We start from the raw sequence: 17102 nt of genomic DNA, 5'->3' as shown, positions 1-17102 counted from the left end.
GAGTTGATGACATTTTGTAATAAAGACAATTTGTATATGAAAACCAAGGTAACACTTTGATACTTATCCAAAGTCATGTGCTACAACTGAAAGGTAACTTGACTTACAGTCACAGAGTCTCTGCATGTGAGGTCTCACAGGGCTCCTGAGAAGGGACATTGAAGGAGTCCCTCATATTTTACATTCATAGGATCAACCCACAGTGTAGTATTTCACGTATTTTCTAAGATTTATAGATGTTTCCATGTTTCTTATGTACACGATTTTTCAGAAGTATAACTTCTCACGTATCTAATAGAGGTAATTAGTGAAAGCTTTCCCATATGTAACTTCACATCTTGGAAAGTAGAGGAAAAGCAAAAACCCATATTACATTCCTTACACTACATGGTTTCTCTCCCATGTGTTTTCTTTCAAATTTTTTAAGACAATTACCAAAAGCCTTCCAGCATTACACGCTGTTTCTTTCCAGTGAACATTCTCATATCTTCAAAAGGCTGAGAACTGAAAAGTTTCCCTCATTCTTTACATAAAGATCTCTCTCCGTTGAGTTCGTGATGTTTACCAAGCAATAAAAGTTTTCCCGAATCCCTTATAAGGCCTCTCTACACTGTAAACTCTTCTATGGTGAGGGATGAGGACCAACTAAAGGCTTTCCCACTTACCTTACTACTCATAAGGCTTCTGTAAAAATAGTATGGCATCAGAAGCCATCTTCTAACTTCAGGGGGAGCAGAATAACCATCAGCAGCCCGAAGACTAAAGCTGATTCCTATCAAATGGACTTCAAACATACCTCCACCCTCCAACCTTTTAACCAACTCTGATACCAGCCGTGCCTCCTGCAGCACTCTCTACTTCTCTGCTGGGTTTGATAATTTGTTTCAACAGCCACACAGAACTCATAGAGCAGACTCATGATTAATGGGGTTTATTAGGGAAGTAAAAGGTTACATTTCAGGATCAGGATTAACACGGAGATAACAGGAATAACTCAGGATACAGTTCTATTAGGACAGCTTCTTCTCAGTTTCTGTGAATGAACCCTGGTCGGGCCCTTCTTGCTGCCAGGCCGTGCTCAGGCCTTGCCTCTGCCCTGCTCGGGCAAGTGTTACTTAGCCAAGTTGATAAGTGCCAGAAGGCACCCCACTTGGCAAGGAAGCCCCCTGCCTGAAGTTGCTCAGCTCTCTAGTTCCGTGGGCTGGTAAGCCCAACTTCGGGTACTCAGAAGTGCCCCATTCTATCAGGGAGCCACCTGCCTGAAGGTGCTCAGCTCTCACGCTGTAGGTCGGCAAGCCCATTGTGGCTGCCTCATTCGGTGGGCTGGGAAGCCCACTATGCCATCTTGCACTGGTGTCTTGGTTCTGCTGCTGTTTCTTTGCTGTGCTTGCCACTGGTTCTGTCTCATGCTGCTCCTCTTACAGTGTTAAGCTCTCTGCCTCCTGGGTCTAGGAGGTTCTCAGCACAAGTACCTCAGTTCCAAAGGAAGCACTTCACTCCTGGCCTGTGTTCTTGATGGTAGTGGGGTCCCCCCACTCCTCTTGGGGACTGGCTCTCTTTTAAACCTAGTGGGATGGTAAAACCAACAAATCCCCTACAAGGGTTCCATCCACTTTACTTGCATAGTACCAGGCAATCGTTTTGTGGGAGTTCCAAGACCATGGCTAGAAGGGCCAGGTAATAGCAATTCACTGCACTGCAGTTTCTCTCCACTGTGAAATCTTATATGGTCAATGAGGTGTAAGAACTAAAGGCTTTCCCATATTCCTTACTATCATAAGGCTTATCTCCATGGTAAGTTCTAAGATGTTTACATAAAGGATGAAAAACTAAAGGCGATCGCACATTCTTTATATTCATGAGGCCTGTATCCATTGTGAGCCCTTATATGGCCAACGAAGTATGAAAACTGACTCAAGGATACTCAACATTCCTTACATTCATAAGGCTTCTCTCTGTTGTGAACTCTTACATGTCTAGTGAGTTGTGAAAACCGACTAAAGGCTTTCCCACATTTCTTACAATCATAAGGCCTCTTTTCACTGTGCGTTCTTATATGGGTAGTGAGGTGAGAGGAACAACTAAAGGCTTTACCACATTCCTTACATTCATAAGGCCTCTCTCCACTGTGAGATCTTATATGTATAGTTAGAGATGAGGAAAAACTAAAAGCCTTCCCACATTCCTTACATTCATAAGGTCTCTCTCCACTGTGAGTTCGCGTATGTGTAGTGAGGGCTGAGGAACAACTAAAGGCTTTCCCACATTTCTTACATTCATAAGGTCTCTCTCCACTGTGAGATCTTATATGTGTAGTGAGGGCTGAGGAATGACTAAAGGCTTTCCCACATTCCTTACATTCATAAGGCTTCTCTCCACTGTGAATTCGTATATGTGTAGTGAGGGATGAGGAACGACTAAAGGCTTTCCCACATTCCTTACATTCATAAGGCTTTTCTCCACTGTGAGTTCTTATATGTCTAGTGAGGTGTGAGGACAGACTAAAGGCTTTTCCACATTCCTTACATTCATAAGCCCTCTCTCCACTGTGAGTTCTTGTATGTCTAGTGAGGTTTGAGGAACGACTAAAGGTTTTCCCACATTCCTTACATTCATAAGGCCTCTCTCCACTGTGAATTCGTAAATGTGTAGCAAGGACCGAGGAACGATTAAAGGCTTTCCCACATTTCTTACATTCAAAAAGCCTCTCTCCACTGTGAGTTTTTATATGTCTAGTGAGGCTTGAGAGATAACCAAAGGCTTTCCCACACTCCTTACATTCATGAGGCCTCTGTTCACTGTGAGTTCTTATATGTTTAGTGAGGGGTAAGGAACAACTACAAGGTTTCCCCAAATCCTGACATTTATAAAGTTTCTCTCTCATGTGAGGTTTTAGGTAAGAAGGACATCTCCGGTATTCTCCACATTCCTTACAATGATAAGGTTTGTGTCCACTGCGAGATCTGTTATGATGATCAAATGATGACTGATCCATGAAAGCTTTTCCACACTCAAGGCATTCAGGATTTACTCCAGCAGGAGTTCTTTTCAGCCTAGTAAGATTTCCAATCCAGCTCAAAGTTTTTCCACATTGATTACCTTCTTCACCTTTATTTACTTTACCATCTTTACTTTCACAGAGTCTCTCCACTGTGTATACTCTGTTAAAAATAGGAAGCATGTTGTTAGAACTAAATTTGTTACCATTTCACAATTATCATATACAGTGAATGTGTGTTTTGTACCGAGTTGTCTCGTGTTGTATATAGGTTGAATCATTTCACAGAGGGTGCGTCCATTACAGTTTTTCTAAATAACGGAGCTTTTTAATAACTGGGTACAAGTGAAATATGTTTTAAATACTCAATATGTAATTCACATTAATGGAAATACCATGTTGTGAAAACTATGTAAACACACCATTGTACAGCTAGTTTTACACACACACATTATGACACCTGAGAACTACTGAGGCAATGTTTACTGCCTTGTGAATAATACCTTACGTGCCTCCTCCGGTTGTTGTGCTGATGTTCAATGCCATGGAATTCATGTACTTCTCCTAACATGGAGGGCCAGGAGTCATTCTTCATGGACGTTTGTCCATTATTATCCTGTTTAAAAACTGACCCAATAATTTTAAGTGCAGTTTCACAAGATAAAACAGTAAGGAAATTTTATGAGAAACAATGCACATGTGAAGAATGACTGACTTTGAGGTATTTGGCTGTTACGGGTTTTTGGCAATAGTCAAAAGGGTAAGAAATTTACTAAGAAATAATTCCATGACAATTGAGAATGATGGTGACATAAGAAGAGTGTAATTAGGAAAGCAAAATAAAAAGGTATTGCACGCAATGAATATGCATAAAGGTAACATTAAAAGAGGAAATGAGGGAGTTCTTTCCCCACAAACACAGAAGGCATGAGAGGATGATGAAAAATCAAAAAAGCTCTGGTAGGTGTGTAACTTCCACCTCCTCAAAGTAAAGATTATTTCAAGTTGATTTCTTCAAATGTAATTCCATCCGAGCAAGGCTGGTCCTTCAAAAGATGCTTGCCTTCCTGGTGCTCCTTGACACTACAGCTCTGGATAAGTCCAATCTCCACTCTCCTAAGACCTTTCCCTTGCTTCTCATGGAGAAAAATTAGTGTCGTTGACATGATGCTCATGGGGAAAGACAAATTAAAAGAGAAAACAGACAAGCACATTTCCCTGACATTGAGCCAATACTCTGGTCTCCATGGTCACTATAGATAAGACAGGTGTGAGTTTATTTTTGGCAAAATAATCACATCAAATTTGTAATAAACTTGCAAAGACGCTAATGAGGTCCCAAACCACAAATCTCTTTTTTCCACAAAGTGTCCCCTGAAGTCAATGTTCACACAACACTTAAAGAATCTAAAGGCTTTTAACAACAATTAGTCAACTTAATAGATTTTTACTTTCATGGGGAAGCCACTAGAGTCTAAGCCCCATGAGGGCAGACAAAACGCGTGTCATGTTTGCCAACATATTACAATTCCTTAACGCAAATCCTATAAAAAGATCAATGAGTACAATATATTTGTTCATGAAATAAGTAGATAAAAAAATGAAGTCATCCTTACCTGAATCCAGGTTCCTGAAGTTTTCCATCATCACATCTCGATAGAGTTTCCGCTGAGAAAAATCCAGCAAAGCCCACTCTTCCTGGGTAAATTCCACAGCCACATCCTCAAAGACCACTGAGTCCTAAAACATCACACATATTCTGGATCAGCCATCTTCCCTAGTGTGTACAGAAGGAGAGGTGAGGCTGACAGTCCTGAGGAGTAGAGAAATCACAGAGAAGTCACACAAGGTCCTGTGTTCTACTCTGGACTCTGGCCATCAGCGTCATCCTTTCATTGACTACATTTGCCTCCTGACATTACATCACAGATTTAACAGTATTTTGAACACAGCAACCTTATCTCTTCACGGTTTGACTACGACCTATCCAGTCTTATATTCTCTACATTAATGATTCAGAACAGGCAGAAAACAGCAGAAGAAAAAGAAATCCTCTATGAATGAAAGACCCATTTTCATATTCAGATCATTTGTGAAAAAAAATTTGCCTCCTTCCATAAGGCCCACTGGAAGAGACAAAACATGAAGAACAGGGTGAAAGCAAGATAGGCTATTAATAACTGGGAAATACTGAAAGACAGCAGCTCTTCCTTTTGACTGAACAGAAAAAGCAAGTATCAGAAGTAGACTCATATATGGCATAAATTTTGGAATTAACAGACTGAGAACTTAATACTATGATTCATATGGCACCCTGGTGGCGTAGTGGTTAAGAGCTCGGCTGCTAACCTAAAAGGCTGGCAGTTTGAATCCACCAGTCACTCCTTGGAATTAAATTTATTAAATTTATGGGGCAGTTCTACTATGTCCTATAGGGTCGCTATGAGTCAGAATTGACTCAGTGGCAACGGGTTTATGATTGAAACAGTAGACCACTTGAAGATCAGATGGGTAACGTGAGCAGAGATGGAAACTGTAAGAAAAATCAATATGAAATCCTAGAAATCAAAAACATGGAAATAGAAATGAAAAATGCTTTTAATGGAATCAGTAATAGACTAGATACAGTCAAAAAAAAATCAGTGAGCTTTAAAACAGTTCAAAAGAAACATGCAAAACCAAAATAAAAAAGAGAACAAAAAAAAAGGCGGGAGAACAGAATATTCAAAAGTTGTAACATACACGTAATGAGAATACCAGGGAAGAAATTAAATATTTGTCGCAATAATAGCTGAAAATTTTACAAAATTAGTTATAGACCCCAAACCACTGAACTAGAAGTTCAGAGAACACCAAGCAGGATATATAAAAAAATTTACCCCTAGGCATATCATATTTAAACTTCAGAAAATCAAACAGAAAGAAAATCAAAAAAGTCACAGAAAAAAAATCACATCTTATTTATAGAGAAAGATTAAGTATAGCCAACTTGTCTTCAGAAGCCATACAAGCAAGAAGACAGTGAAATGAAATATTAAAGGATTAAAAGAAGAAAACAACAAACCTAGAATTCTGCATCTAGCAAAATTATCCTTTAAAAGTAAAGAAAATATACAGGCATTCACAGACTAACAAATATTGAGGGAATTTGTTGCCAGTATTCCCGACTTGCAAGAAATGTTAAAGAAACATCTTCATAAATTAGAAGGAAAATGATATAGATCAGAAACTTGGATGTGTATAAAGGATGGAACAGGAAAAGAGAAAAAAAACATAGGAAGGTAAAATACTTTTTCTTATGCTTAATTCGTTTAACAAATAACAACTTGCTAAAATAATAATAGCCGCAATAGATTCAGTGATTATACTGTATAGATAAGTGAAATGAACAACAGCAATGCTGTAAGGGGCAGGAGGGAAGAACTGGGAATACTGTTTTAAGATACTTGCACTATCAAAGAAGAGGAATAGTGTAATTTTAAAGTTGAATGAACTAATTATGAAAATATTCTGCAAACTCCAGAATAATCACTAAAAAAGTAAAAAAAAAATATTTATATGCTAAGAATGGAGAGAAAATGGACTCACAAAAATGTTCAATTAAAACAGGATGAGGAAAGAGTTGAAGACAAAAAAGAAAGAGCTAAAAATAGAAAACAGTTACAAATAAGGTAGATATTAATAAAACTATACCAATAATCACTTTATCAATAAAACAAAACATAGAACTTGGTCTACAAGAAATCCACATTACATATAGCAACACAGAAATACTGAAAGTAAAGGGACGGAGAGCAATGCGACGTAAGTCAGCAAGAGGGTGACGTAAGTAGTTCCAGACTCTGTCCACCAGGAAACACATATACACATTAAAAAAAAAGAAGGCAGAAAATGTTCAACTTTGTAAGAACTTCAGAATCAAAGGTTTACAGCAACTAAACAGAGACAAGGTAAAGGTGACTTCAAAATGGTAGGAAAGCTTTGTAGAATTTTTTCTTCTCCATGCCTCAACTGCTCCCTGGTTAGGTGGCAGTCTTACAGTAGTTGTAGCACGCAGTCCCAGAGTGGGCTAGAGAGAAAGAGCTAAAGGAAAACATGGATAAAAAACCAAAGGAAAACAATGTATGAACAAAATCAGAGGAGTCCCTGGGTGGCGCAAAAGGTTAAGTGCTTAACTACTAGCTGGAAGTTTGGCAGTTTGAACCTACCCAGAAGCACCTCAGAAGTCAGGCCTGGCAATATGCTTCCAAAAGGTCACAGCCTTGAAAACTCTATGGAGTTCTACCACACATATGGGGTCAGCAACTAATAATAACAAAAAAATGAGATTATCAATAAAGAGATATTAATTATACAAAGGAACCAAATTTTGGAACTGAAAAGTACAATAGAGAAACAGCGCATCTCAGCCGGTAGAAGAACTGGTGAGCTTGGATATAGAACAACAAAAATTATTGCCTAATGAACAGAAAGAAAAAAGAATGAAGGTGAACAGAGCCAGATGGATTTGCACAACACCAAGTAGACCAACACAGGCATTACAGATGTACCAAAGGGAAGAGAGAAAGGGGCAAAAAGTATTTGTAGAAATAATGGCTGTAATTGTCCCAAATTTTATGAATGAATCTGCCTAGCCAAAAAGCACAATGACCACCAAGAAGGAATAATTCAAAGAGATCCACATGAACAGAAATTGGAATTCAACTTGTCGAAAGCCAAAATAGAGAATCTTGAAAAATGCAAAAGAAATAACACATGTCCTAACTCACTCTATGAGGTTAGCATTATTCTGATATCAAACCCAGATACATACATGACCGGGGGGTGGGGAATGACAGACCAATCTCCCCCATAAATACAGATGCAAAAATACTCAACAAAATACTAGAAAACTAAACCCAAAAGCATATTAAAAGAATTATGCATCACTGACCAAGTGGGGTTTATCCCAGAAGGATAGTTAAACATTAGAAAATCAATGTATACACCACATCAATAATACAGAGGAAAAAAACCACATGATCATTTCAACTGACGAAATTTATTTCACAAAATCCAACACCCTTTGATGATAAAAAAACATACTAGGAATCAAAGCGAAATTTCTTCACATAAGCATTCACTAAAAACCTACGACTAGCCTCATATTAAGGAGTTCTGGTGATGCAGTGGTTAAGCACTTGGCTATTAATCAAAAGGTTGGCGGTTCAAATCCACCAGCTGCTCCGTGGGAGAAACATGTGGAAGTCTGCTTCCATAAAGATTTACAGACTTGGAAACCCTATGAGTAAGGCAGTACACGATACTGGGGAAGTTAGCTCAGCTTGACCAGGGCAAAGTCTAATTTTGGAAAGCTATTTAAAAACAAAACAACAACAACAAAAAAAATAGCATTTGACAGCCTTAGAAATCCTATGGGCCAATTCTCTGTCCTACAGGGTTGCTATGAGTCGGAATTGACTTGACAGCAGTGGGTAGCATCATATTCCATGGTAAAAGAATAAAAGCCTTCCCCCTAAGAACAAGAACAAGATAATGATGCCTGCTTTCATCAGTGCTATTCAACATTGTCCTAAGGAGCCAGAATGCTCCTTAAAACAGACGATGGTGAGATTTTGTCTCACTTACTTTGGACATACTGTCAGGAGGGATCAATCCATATGGAAGGACATCATGCTTGGTAAAGTACAGGGTCAGCGAAAGAGAGGAAGATCCTCAACAAGATGGACTGACGGTGGTGACAATGGGCTCAAGCATAGCAACAATTGTGAGGAGGATGCAGGACTGGGCAGTGTTTTGTTCTGTCGTACATGTGTTCACTATGAGTCGGAACTGACTCAACAGCACCTATCAACTTTCAACATTCTACTGGACATCAGAGAAATGAGGCAGGAAAAATAAAAGCCATGCAATTTTGATAGGAAATAAAAACATCTCTATTTACAGATGACATAATCATATAGAAAATCCCCAAAAATCCACAAGAAAGCTACTAGACCTAAAAAGATTCCAACAAATTTGCAGGGTACAATATTAACATGTAAAAATCAGTTGTGTTTCTGTACACCATTAATCAACAAGCTGAAAAGAAAATTGAGAAAACATTCCATTTACAATAACAACTAAAAGAATAAAATAGCTAGAACTAAATTTAATCAAGGAGATGAAAGCGTTGTACTTGGAAAACTAGAAAATGTAAAAAAAACCTAATGAATAGTATGATAGTTAATGGTATGTGTGTCAACGTGGTTAGGCCATGATTCCCAGTATTGTGCAGTTTCCTCCATTTTGTAATCTGATGTATTAATAATTATCCTCCATTCGTGATGTGCTATAAATCCTGACCTCTATATGTTAATGAGACAGGATTAGGTTATGTTAATAAGGATTAGGTTATGTTTGCTTTGTTAATGAAACAGGACTAGTGCGGAAATATCTTAAGTCACCACCCTGATATAAAGTGAGTTTCCTTGGGTGTTTTGCCCTGCCTCCACCATATAAATGGATACTACAGCAAGGCTCACTTCTGGCTCTGGATCCTGCATCCAGGTAGTCATCATCTGACCTCTGGTTCTTGGGACTTTGCTACAGCCTTCCATATTGCCTGCTGATCTTAGGATTCATCAGCCTTTGCAGCCTATGAGCCAGTGGCTCACCATCTGACCTGCTGATCTTGGGTTGTCAGCCTCTGAACCTACTTGAGTAACGAGAAGCCTCCAGCCTGACACCATGGACTTGCGACTTCCCAGCCTCTACACCTGTGTGAGCCATTTCCTTGAGGATAAATCTCAATTTCTCTGTCTCTATACACATACACTTTACTGGTTTTGCTTCTCTAGAGGGCCCAACCTAAAACAAAGACCTAAATAAATTCAAAGATATTCCATCTTCATAGACAGGAAGGCTTAATCCTGTTAAGATGTCAGTACTAATCAAAGCAGTATATAGATTCAACACATCTCCATCAAAATGCCAATGGTCTTTTTTGCAAAAAATGGCTTAGAAAATCCTCAAATTCATATTGAATAGGGTCCCGAATATACAAAACAATCCTTAAAAAGAAGAACAAAGTAGGAAGACTCACATTCCCTGACTTTAAAACTTAGAAAGCTACACTAACCAAAACAGTGTCACACTGGTATAAGGATACACATACAAACCATGCAACAAAAGTGACAGCCCCTAAATAAACCCAATCTAGAGTCAATTAATTTTTAATAAGGTCACTAACATCATTCAATGAGGAAAGAATAGTCTCAACAAAGGTGCTGAGACAACTGGATTTCCATATGCAAAAGAAGCTGGACTTTCCATAATACCAAACTGAGAATAAAAAAAAACAAAAACCACCAGTTGCATTCAAGCGGATTTCAACTCATGGTGACGTCACTGAATGTCAGACTAGAACTGTGCTCCACAGGGTTTTCAGTGGCTGTGATCTTTTGGAAACAGACAATTCTTTTTTCTGAGGTGCTCCTGGGTGGACTTGAAGCATCGATCTTTTGATAGTAGCTGAGCAGTTAACCGGTTATACCACCCAAAGACTTCATCATATAAAAAAATTATCTCAAAATAGATCATTGATCTAAATATAAGAATACATACCATAAAATTCATGGAAGAAAACAGGTAAATCTTCATGGCCTTGAATCTGGTAGTGGATCCTTAGATACGACACCAAAAAGGACAAGCAACCAAATAAAAAATGGCCAAATTGGACTTTAACCAAAATGAAAAGTTTTGCACACCAAGGCACATTACCAAGAAAGTTAAAAAACAACCTTCAGAATGGGAGAAAATATTTGCAAATCATATCTGAAGAGAGTTTACTATCCACAAATATAGATTCCTATAACCCAACAGCAAAAAACAAAAAACTTATTTTAAAAATGGGCAAATAACTGAAGTAAACATTTTCCTGGAGAAGATATACAAAAGCATGAGAAAAGATGCTCAACCTCATTAGCAGGGAAACAGATGTCAAAACCACAATGAGATACCAATTCACGCCCACTTCTTGTTGTCAGGTGTCCACGAGTTGGTTCAGAATCATAGCAGCCCTATGTACAACACAATGAAAACACTGCCCAGTCCTGTGCCATTCTCACAATCGTTGCTATGTTGGAACCCACTGTTGCAGCCACTGTGTCAATCCATCTCATTGAGAATCTTCCTCTTTATTGCTGATTCTCTACCTTACTGAGCAAATATTTGAGAAGCTAGACTATATGAGGAATGCGGCATCAGGACTGGAGGAAGACTCATTAACAACCTGTGACATGCAGATGATACATCCTTCCTTGCTGAAAGTGAAGAGCACTTGAAGCACTTACTGATGAAGATCAAAGACTACAGCCTCCAGTATAGATTAAACCTCAACATAAAGAAAACAAAAATCCTCATAACTGGACCAGTAAGCAACAAGATGATAAACAGAGAAAAGATTGAAAGTTGTCACGGATTTCATTTTACTTGGATCCACAATCAATGCCCATGGAAGCAGCAGTCAAGAAATCAAACAACGTACTGCACTGGGCAAATCTGCTGCAAAAGACTTCTTTAAAGTATTAAAAAGCAAAGATGTCACTTTGAAGAGTAAGGTGCACCTGATCCAAGCCATGGTGTTTTCAATCGCCTTATATGCATGGCGAAGCTGGACAATGAATAAGGAAGACCAAAGAACTGATGTATCTGAATTATGATACTGGCAAAGAATACTGAATATACCATGGACTGACATAAGAAGGAACAAATCTGTCTTGGAAGAAGTACAGCCAGAATGCTCCTTAGAGGCGAGGATGGTGAGAGTTGGTTTTACATACTTTGGACATGTTATCAGGAGGGACCGTTCTCTGGAGAAGGACATCATGCTTGGTAATGTAGAGGTTCAGCAAAAAATATGAAGACCCTCAACGAGATGGACTGGCACAGTGGCTGCAACAATGGATTCAAACATAGCAATGACTGTGAGGATGGTGCAGGACTGGGCAGTGTTACATTCTGATGTACACAGGGTGTCTATGAGTTGAAATCGACTCTATGACACCTAACAACATCAACAACGTATGCATGTTTACACATACATACACACACACGTATATACATAAAGAAATAACCGTGTGTGTGTGTGTGTGTGTGTGTGTGTGTGTATAGATTAATGCAAAAAACTTAAATAGTCCAGGAATAGACCCACCTATCAATATGGAAAGCTGAGTCATGACAGAGGCAGCTCTGCAGGGTAATGCCAGAAACCACACACACTTTAATATGTGGGGCAGAATCAACTAGTTATCTAATTGGAATAGTTAATGCATTCCTACCTACTCCGTAAACAAAAATCAATTAAAAATAAATTAGTTTTAAACATAAAAATATAAATTTATAACACTTTCAGAACTTATAAACAAATGATTTTATGACATTACAACAGAGAAAAAATTCTAAAATAAAAAAAGACAAAGAAATAGATTGACAAACTCAAGTATATTAAAATTCAAAACTATTCATCAAAGGGCCGCAAAGAGTGCATAAGCTACATAGTAGGAAAACAATTTTCAAAATCTATAAATGAAAAATGTATTACCAAATGCTATAAAGCCTTAAAATGTCAGAAAAAGATGAAGTAATGGTGGGAAAATATGCACAGACTGGTCAGTGCTGGCAGTTTAAGATAACTGAAGAATAAAGAAGATATCATTCATACCCCTCTACAAAGCAAAAATTAATTAATTTGATAATCCCCATGTTGCCAAGCAAATGAAACAAATAAAATACACATACATACTATGTGGGAGGGAAAATTGGTAAACTACATCAGCATTTCCTAGTAAATTCAAACTTGGCTATGATCCACAACTCAGCAGGTTTACCCTCACTAGAGAGTTACTGGCCAAGTGTACTTGGACCCCGGAAAGAGAATGAACACAGCAGCAGTATTCACAAGAGGAAAAACTAAACTAGAAACAACTCAAACTTTGTAAGCTGTACAATGAACAGGTAAATTGTGGCCCATTCATAAAATGGAATACATACATACATAGGACTATGGGTAGATGAGAGCTACAGACACCAGCATGTATGAAACTCAAAGATATCATGAGGAAAACAATTCACTAAAGAACCCAAAAGAGTAACTGTGTTTACAGAAAGCTCAAAAGATGCAAAACTCAACAATACATAGCTTAAGAATTAAGACTTGGGCGGTAGAGCTGTAATAATAGCAACAACAATAATAATAAATTTCTAATACACAGACAGTAGTCACCTGTAGGTTAATGAGATTGGGGCTGGACACACTAGGAGGCTCTAAGAACTCCCCAAGTACTATTTATACTCAGGTGTTTAGTGTTATTAAACTTTATAGGAAAAGTTTCATGCATTTTTTTGTTCATAATACACTTTATAATAGAAAGTTTAAAACACTATTTAAAACTGAAAGAGAAATATAATTTTCATACAGTAATTTTACCAAGTAATCTGACAGCCCCTTCATTTTGATTTAACTTGTCTTCGGTCAGGAGGACTTTTATGCCTCAACTTTTTATACCTGGATCTTAGAAATTTACATTTATATTCACTAGAGCAAGCTCTGTAAAAAGAAAATGTTGAAAACTGTCCAAGTGTCCACTCGTGGTGACGTTAAAAAAAAAAAAACAAACCAGAAAAAACTAAGATAGATTCACCAATGCAGTATTATGGAGTTTCATACAACTTTAGACTTATTATTATGAACAGATCTCATGATAATTTGTTAACTGAAAAAAGCAAGTATAAATTCTAAGCTACCTTTTGTATAACAAAGTAGGGGAAATAAAATTTCTAATTCTATTTGCTTGCATTTATATAAAGAAATACCGGCAAGATGCTTAAGAACGTTTACGATAAAGCTGGTTATCTAAAGGTAGCTGGTGGAACAAAGGTCTAAATGAGGACAAGGTTAGGTAGAAGGCTTCACAAAGACTGCTTGTTAAGTTCATAATGATATAAGCTTTAAAGGTATTATCTATTGGAAAAACAATAATTTTACTTTTAAACAATATAAATCAAATGTGGTCTTTAATGTGTTTTCCAGGAATGCCCATTAATAAGTATAGAACCATTCAAGATTTAATCACTTAGGGACTGTTATGAAATGGTCCAATATATTTGTGTAAATCAAAAAACGTGTCGGAGCTCTGTGTTCAAACCCAGTAGCAGGGATATCAGTCTGCTTTTATCTCCTTTCGAAGGTTTCAAAATGGTTAGAAGAGTTAAAACATTAGGGGTTCTGGCATAATATGGTAAATTTAAGAGTCCTTCAGATCCTTCTCAAGATTTAAGTAAGCTCTAGAATAACTTTTACATCAGTTAAAACAGGCATTCCTCTGTGTTTCACAAGTTTTATATCCATTTAATTAAAAAATTAGCAATAGAAATATAACAAACTATTCCCAAAATTTGCTTGCAGTGGAAACTGTGACCCTGAGAACTTAAATACACCCATCTGTGGGGTTTTAGACATATCCAATATAGATCCTGCCCACAAAGGACTCTGGGATTGAGCAAGAGTGACTGACCAGACAGTAACCCAGTCCATAGTTAGACAGGGACACTGACCAGACTTCCCTCTCTTTCTTCGCTTCCCTCTCTTTCTTCCTCCAGGAAGATATTGGGTAGCCCCTAACGGAAGGAACACAGTGGCCATGTGGGAGTAATCTCTGGCCGTGGCTGACCCCATACCCCACTGGCTAGGTACATGCACTCTACGCTTTCCTTGGATCCACTCCCACATTTCAAAGGTTATACCCCCTCCTTACAATGAACCCATTTGGAGGAGGCAGTAAATGGTTTGTATTTTCTTTGTAGGATTACTTACCTGCTATTTTTACTCCTAGTGTCAACAATATTAATATAACCAAAACTGAAATGCTACGAAAGTTCATCACCACTCCCCTAAATGACACTCAACCTGGGCTTGCTGCTCTCACCAAAGAAACTGCTGTCTTGAGAAAGATGGTGCTCCAGAACAGAATGGCTTTGGACATGACAATGACAGCCCAAGGAGGCATCTGTGCTTTATTAAAAATTGAATGTTGTGTACATATTCCTGATAGTGCAGCCCTCGTAAACCAACTCCCTTGTTCACTTACAAACCCAATTAGATTGCACAGAAAGTACTGGGGATGACACTTGGTGGACAGAGACCAAGGGATGGTTCTCTGGGTGGAGAACATGGTGGAAAAAATTACTATCTGGACTTCTTTGCATCATAATAGGTGGAATCATTTTTTGAACTTGCTTATATTGCTGCTTAGGTGTATGTCTGCAATGCTTTAATAAAGTAGACAAGGGAGCCCTATACTCATTTTCCCCTTACCCTGCAGGCTCAGGGAAGCTCAAGGAAGAGATGGACACGTGAGACTGTTAAAGAGTCTGGCAGGAAAGGGGTGGATTGTGGGGTGTCAGATACATTCAATATGGATCCTGCCCACGAAGGACTCTGGGATTCTGAGACTGAGCAAGAGTAGCTGGCCAGACTGTAACCTTGTCAGTAGTTAAGACAAGGACATTAACCAGATTCCCTTCCTTAGGGCTATCCCTCCCCATATCCTCCACCAGGTTTTCAAACTTTCCTTCCCCTCCCTTCCCTCCTATGGCACTCCTACAGTGCTGGTATCACATTCCTTTCCCCACTGTAATTCACCCATTCTTTGAGCATGTAAGTGTTACAACAAGAGACCGAGGTGCAGGCCAATATCATGCCCTAAGTCAATGACTAGTGCTTTGAGAGTTCATCCATGGGAATCTATGCTGCCCTTGTATATGTAAGCTTACCCTAATTAAAAGCCTTTAGTCCAATCAAGCTGACTTTTGCCGCCTATTTTTTCAGAGTACGAACCGAGCCTTTCCAAGAGTGTTTAGGGGCTGCTTTACCCCCTTGACTCCCAATTACACCTGGGGGCTGCACCAGCTGCTGACCAGGCAGCGTGATATCACGGCCTAATATCCTGGCCTGCTTTTTAGCAAAAGAGAACACTTTTAGATTTTCATCCAAGACTGTGGGGAACAGTCACAATTTTTAGCAATGTACCACCAGCTCTTGGCAGAGACAGCCAGGGAGGACGGGGACCTGGATTGGGTATCATGCTTCTCACACACCTGAAAGACTTAAACAAAACCATTCCCCACCGGAAAAAATGATGGTTTTGGAGACCCCAGACATGATCTGGCTGCACTTACTCTGCTGCCTCATTTCTGTGCTGACGTCATGAGAGTGCCAAGCCCCACGCAGGAGCCATGGAGAGTCAGGGTACTTCCCCAAATAACTCTCTTTTTTTACCCCATCACACTGTGTGACAGATAGAGTTATACTGTCAGAGTTGCACAGAAATGGCTCCAGTGCCTGGGGGAAGCCAAGAAAACTATCTGCAGCGATGGGATGGGATGGCTCAGCCTCCCCAGCCAGAGCTGCTCTATCTTCAGACTCTGCTCAGGAGAGTCTGTCATTCAACACAGAGCACCAAGGCCCAGGGTGGGGATAAGGTCCCACGGTGTCAGCTCTGAGAGTAACATAGAGAAGGTGACTCCAAGCATCCAAGGCTTGAAAAACCTCATATGCGTAGAGGAAAGGCTCAGTGACAGTGGAGCAGGTTCTTAGGATGCCGCTTAGGATTTGCCCTTGGTCTCCTCTGCCACCTTTTACCTCATAGAACAAACAGACAGCATAGAACACAGCAGGTCCCCCACCAAATCATATTTAGCCTACCCCCTTATATTATGAATTACTCAGTTCTCTGTGGTACTCACCATTTCCTGGCTACAACTTCTGGAAATTAAATGAATGTCCTCTCTGAGCCCAAGAAGCCACTTAAAAGGGATGGGAGTGGAAGCAGAGCCACTGAGCAGTCTGGAGGCAGATGAATAATGTTTGGTCCACAGAGCCAGTCAGAGCAGTTGAAAACCTTACTTGTGACAGCAAGGATGTACAAGATGGTCGCCCTAGGTACCCAGTTGCCTAGACTGGACTAGTTCTCTCTGTGCCACACATGGGACCTGAAATGGAAGAAGACAGGGAGGAGACAGTGATGAGTAAGGAGAGAATGACAAACCTTTTTTTTTTTTTTTT

General features: G+C 39.1%; 1 protein-coding gene across 1 annotated transcript; it reads right to left on the bottom strand.

The window, feature by feature from the left end:
- Positions 1 to 545: 545 nt before the first annotated feature.
- On the bottom strand, positions 546 to 17026 carry LOC101361522 (zinc finger protein OZF-like). The gene is made up of 4 exons (XM_012556164.2): positions 16784 to 17026; positions 4615 to 4738; positions 3502 to 3625; positions 546 to 3161 (listed from the first exon to the last, which is right to left on the bottom strand). Exons 1-4 carry the CDS (start codon positions 16784 to 16786, stop codon positions 1925 to 1927), a joined length of 1488 nt encoding a protein of 495 aa, XP_012411618.2. The 5' UTR covers positions 16787 to 17026; the 3' UTR covers positions 546 to 1924.
- Between the last annotated feature and the right edge of the window lie 76 nt (positions 17027 to 17102).

Source organism: Trichechus manatus, unplaced genomic scaffold (genome assembly GCF_000243295.1).
Source record: "Trichechus manatus latirostris isolate Lorelei unplaced genomic scaffold, TriManLat1.0 scaffold00057, whole genome shotgun sequence".
NCBI classification, from domain to species: domain Eukaryota; kingdom Metazoa; phylum Chordata; class Mammalia; order Sirenia; family Trichechidae; genus Trichechus; species Trichechus manatus.
This window is presented reverse-complemented; position numbering and strand designations above follow the sequence as displayed.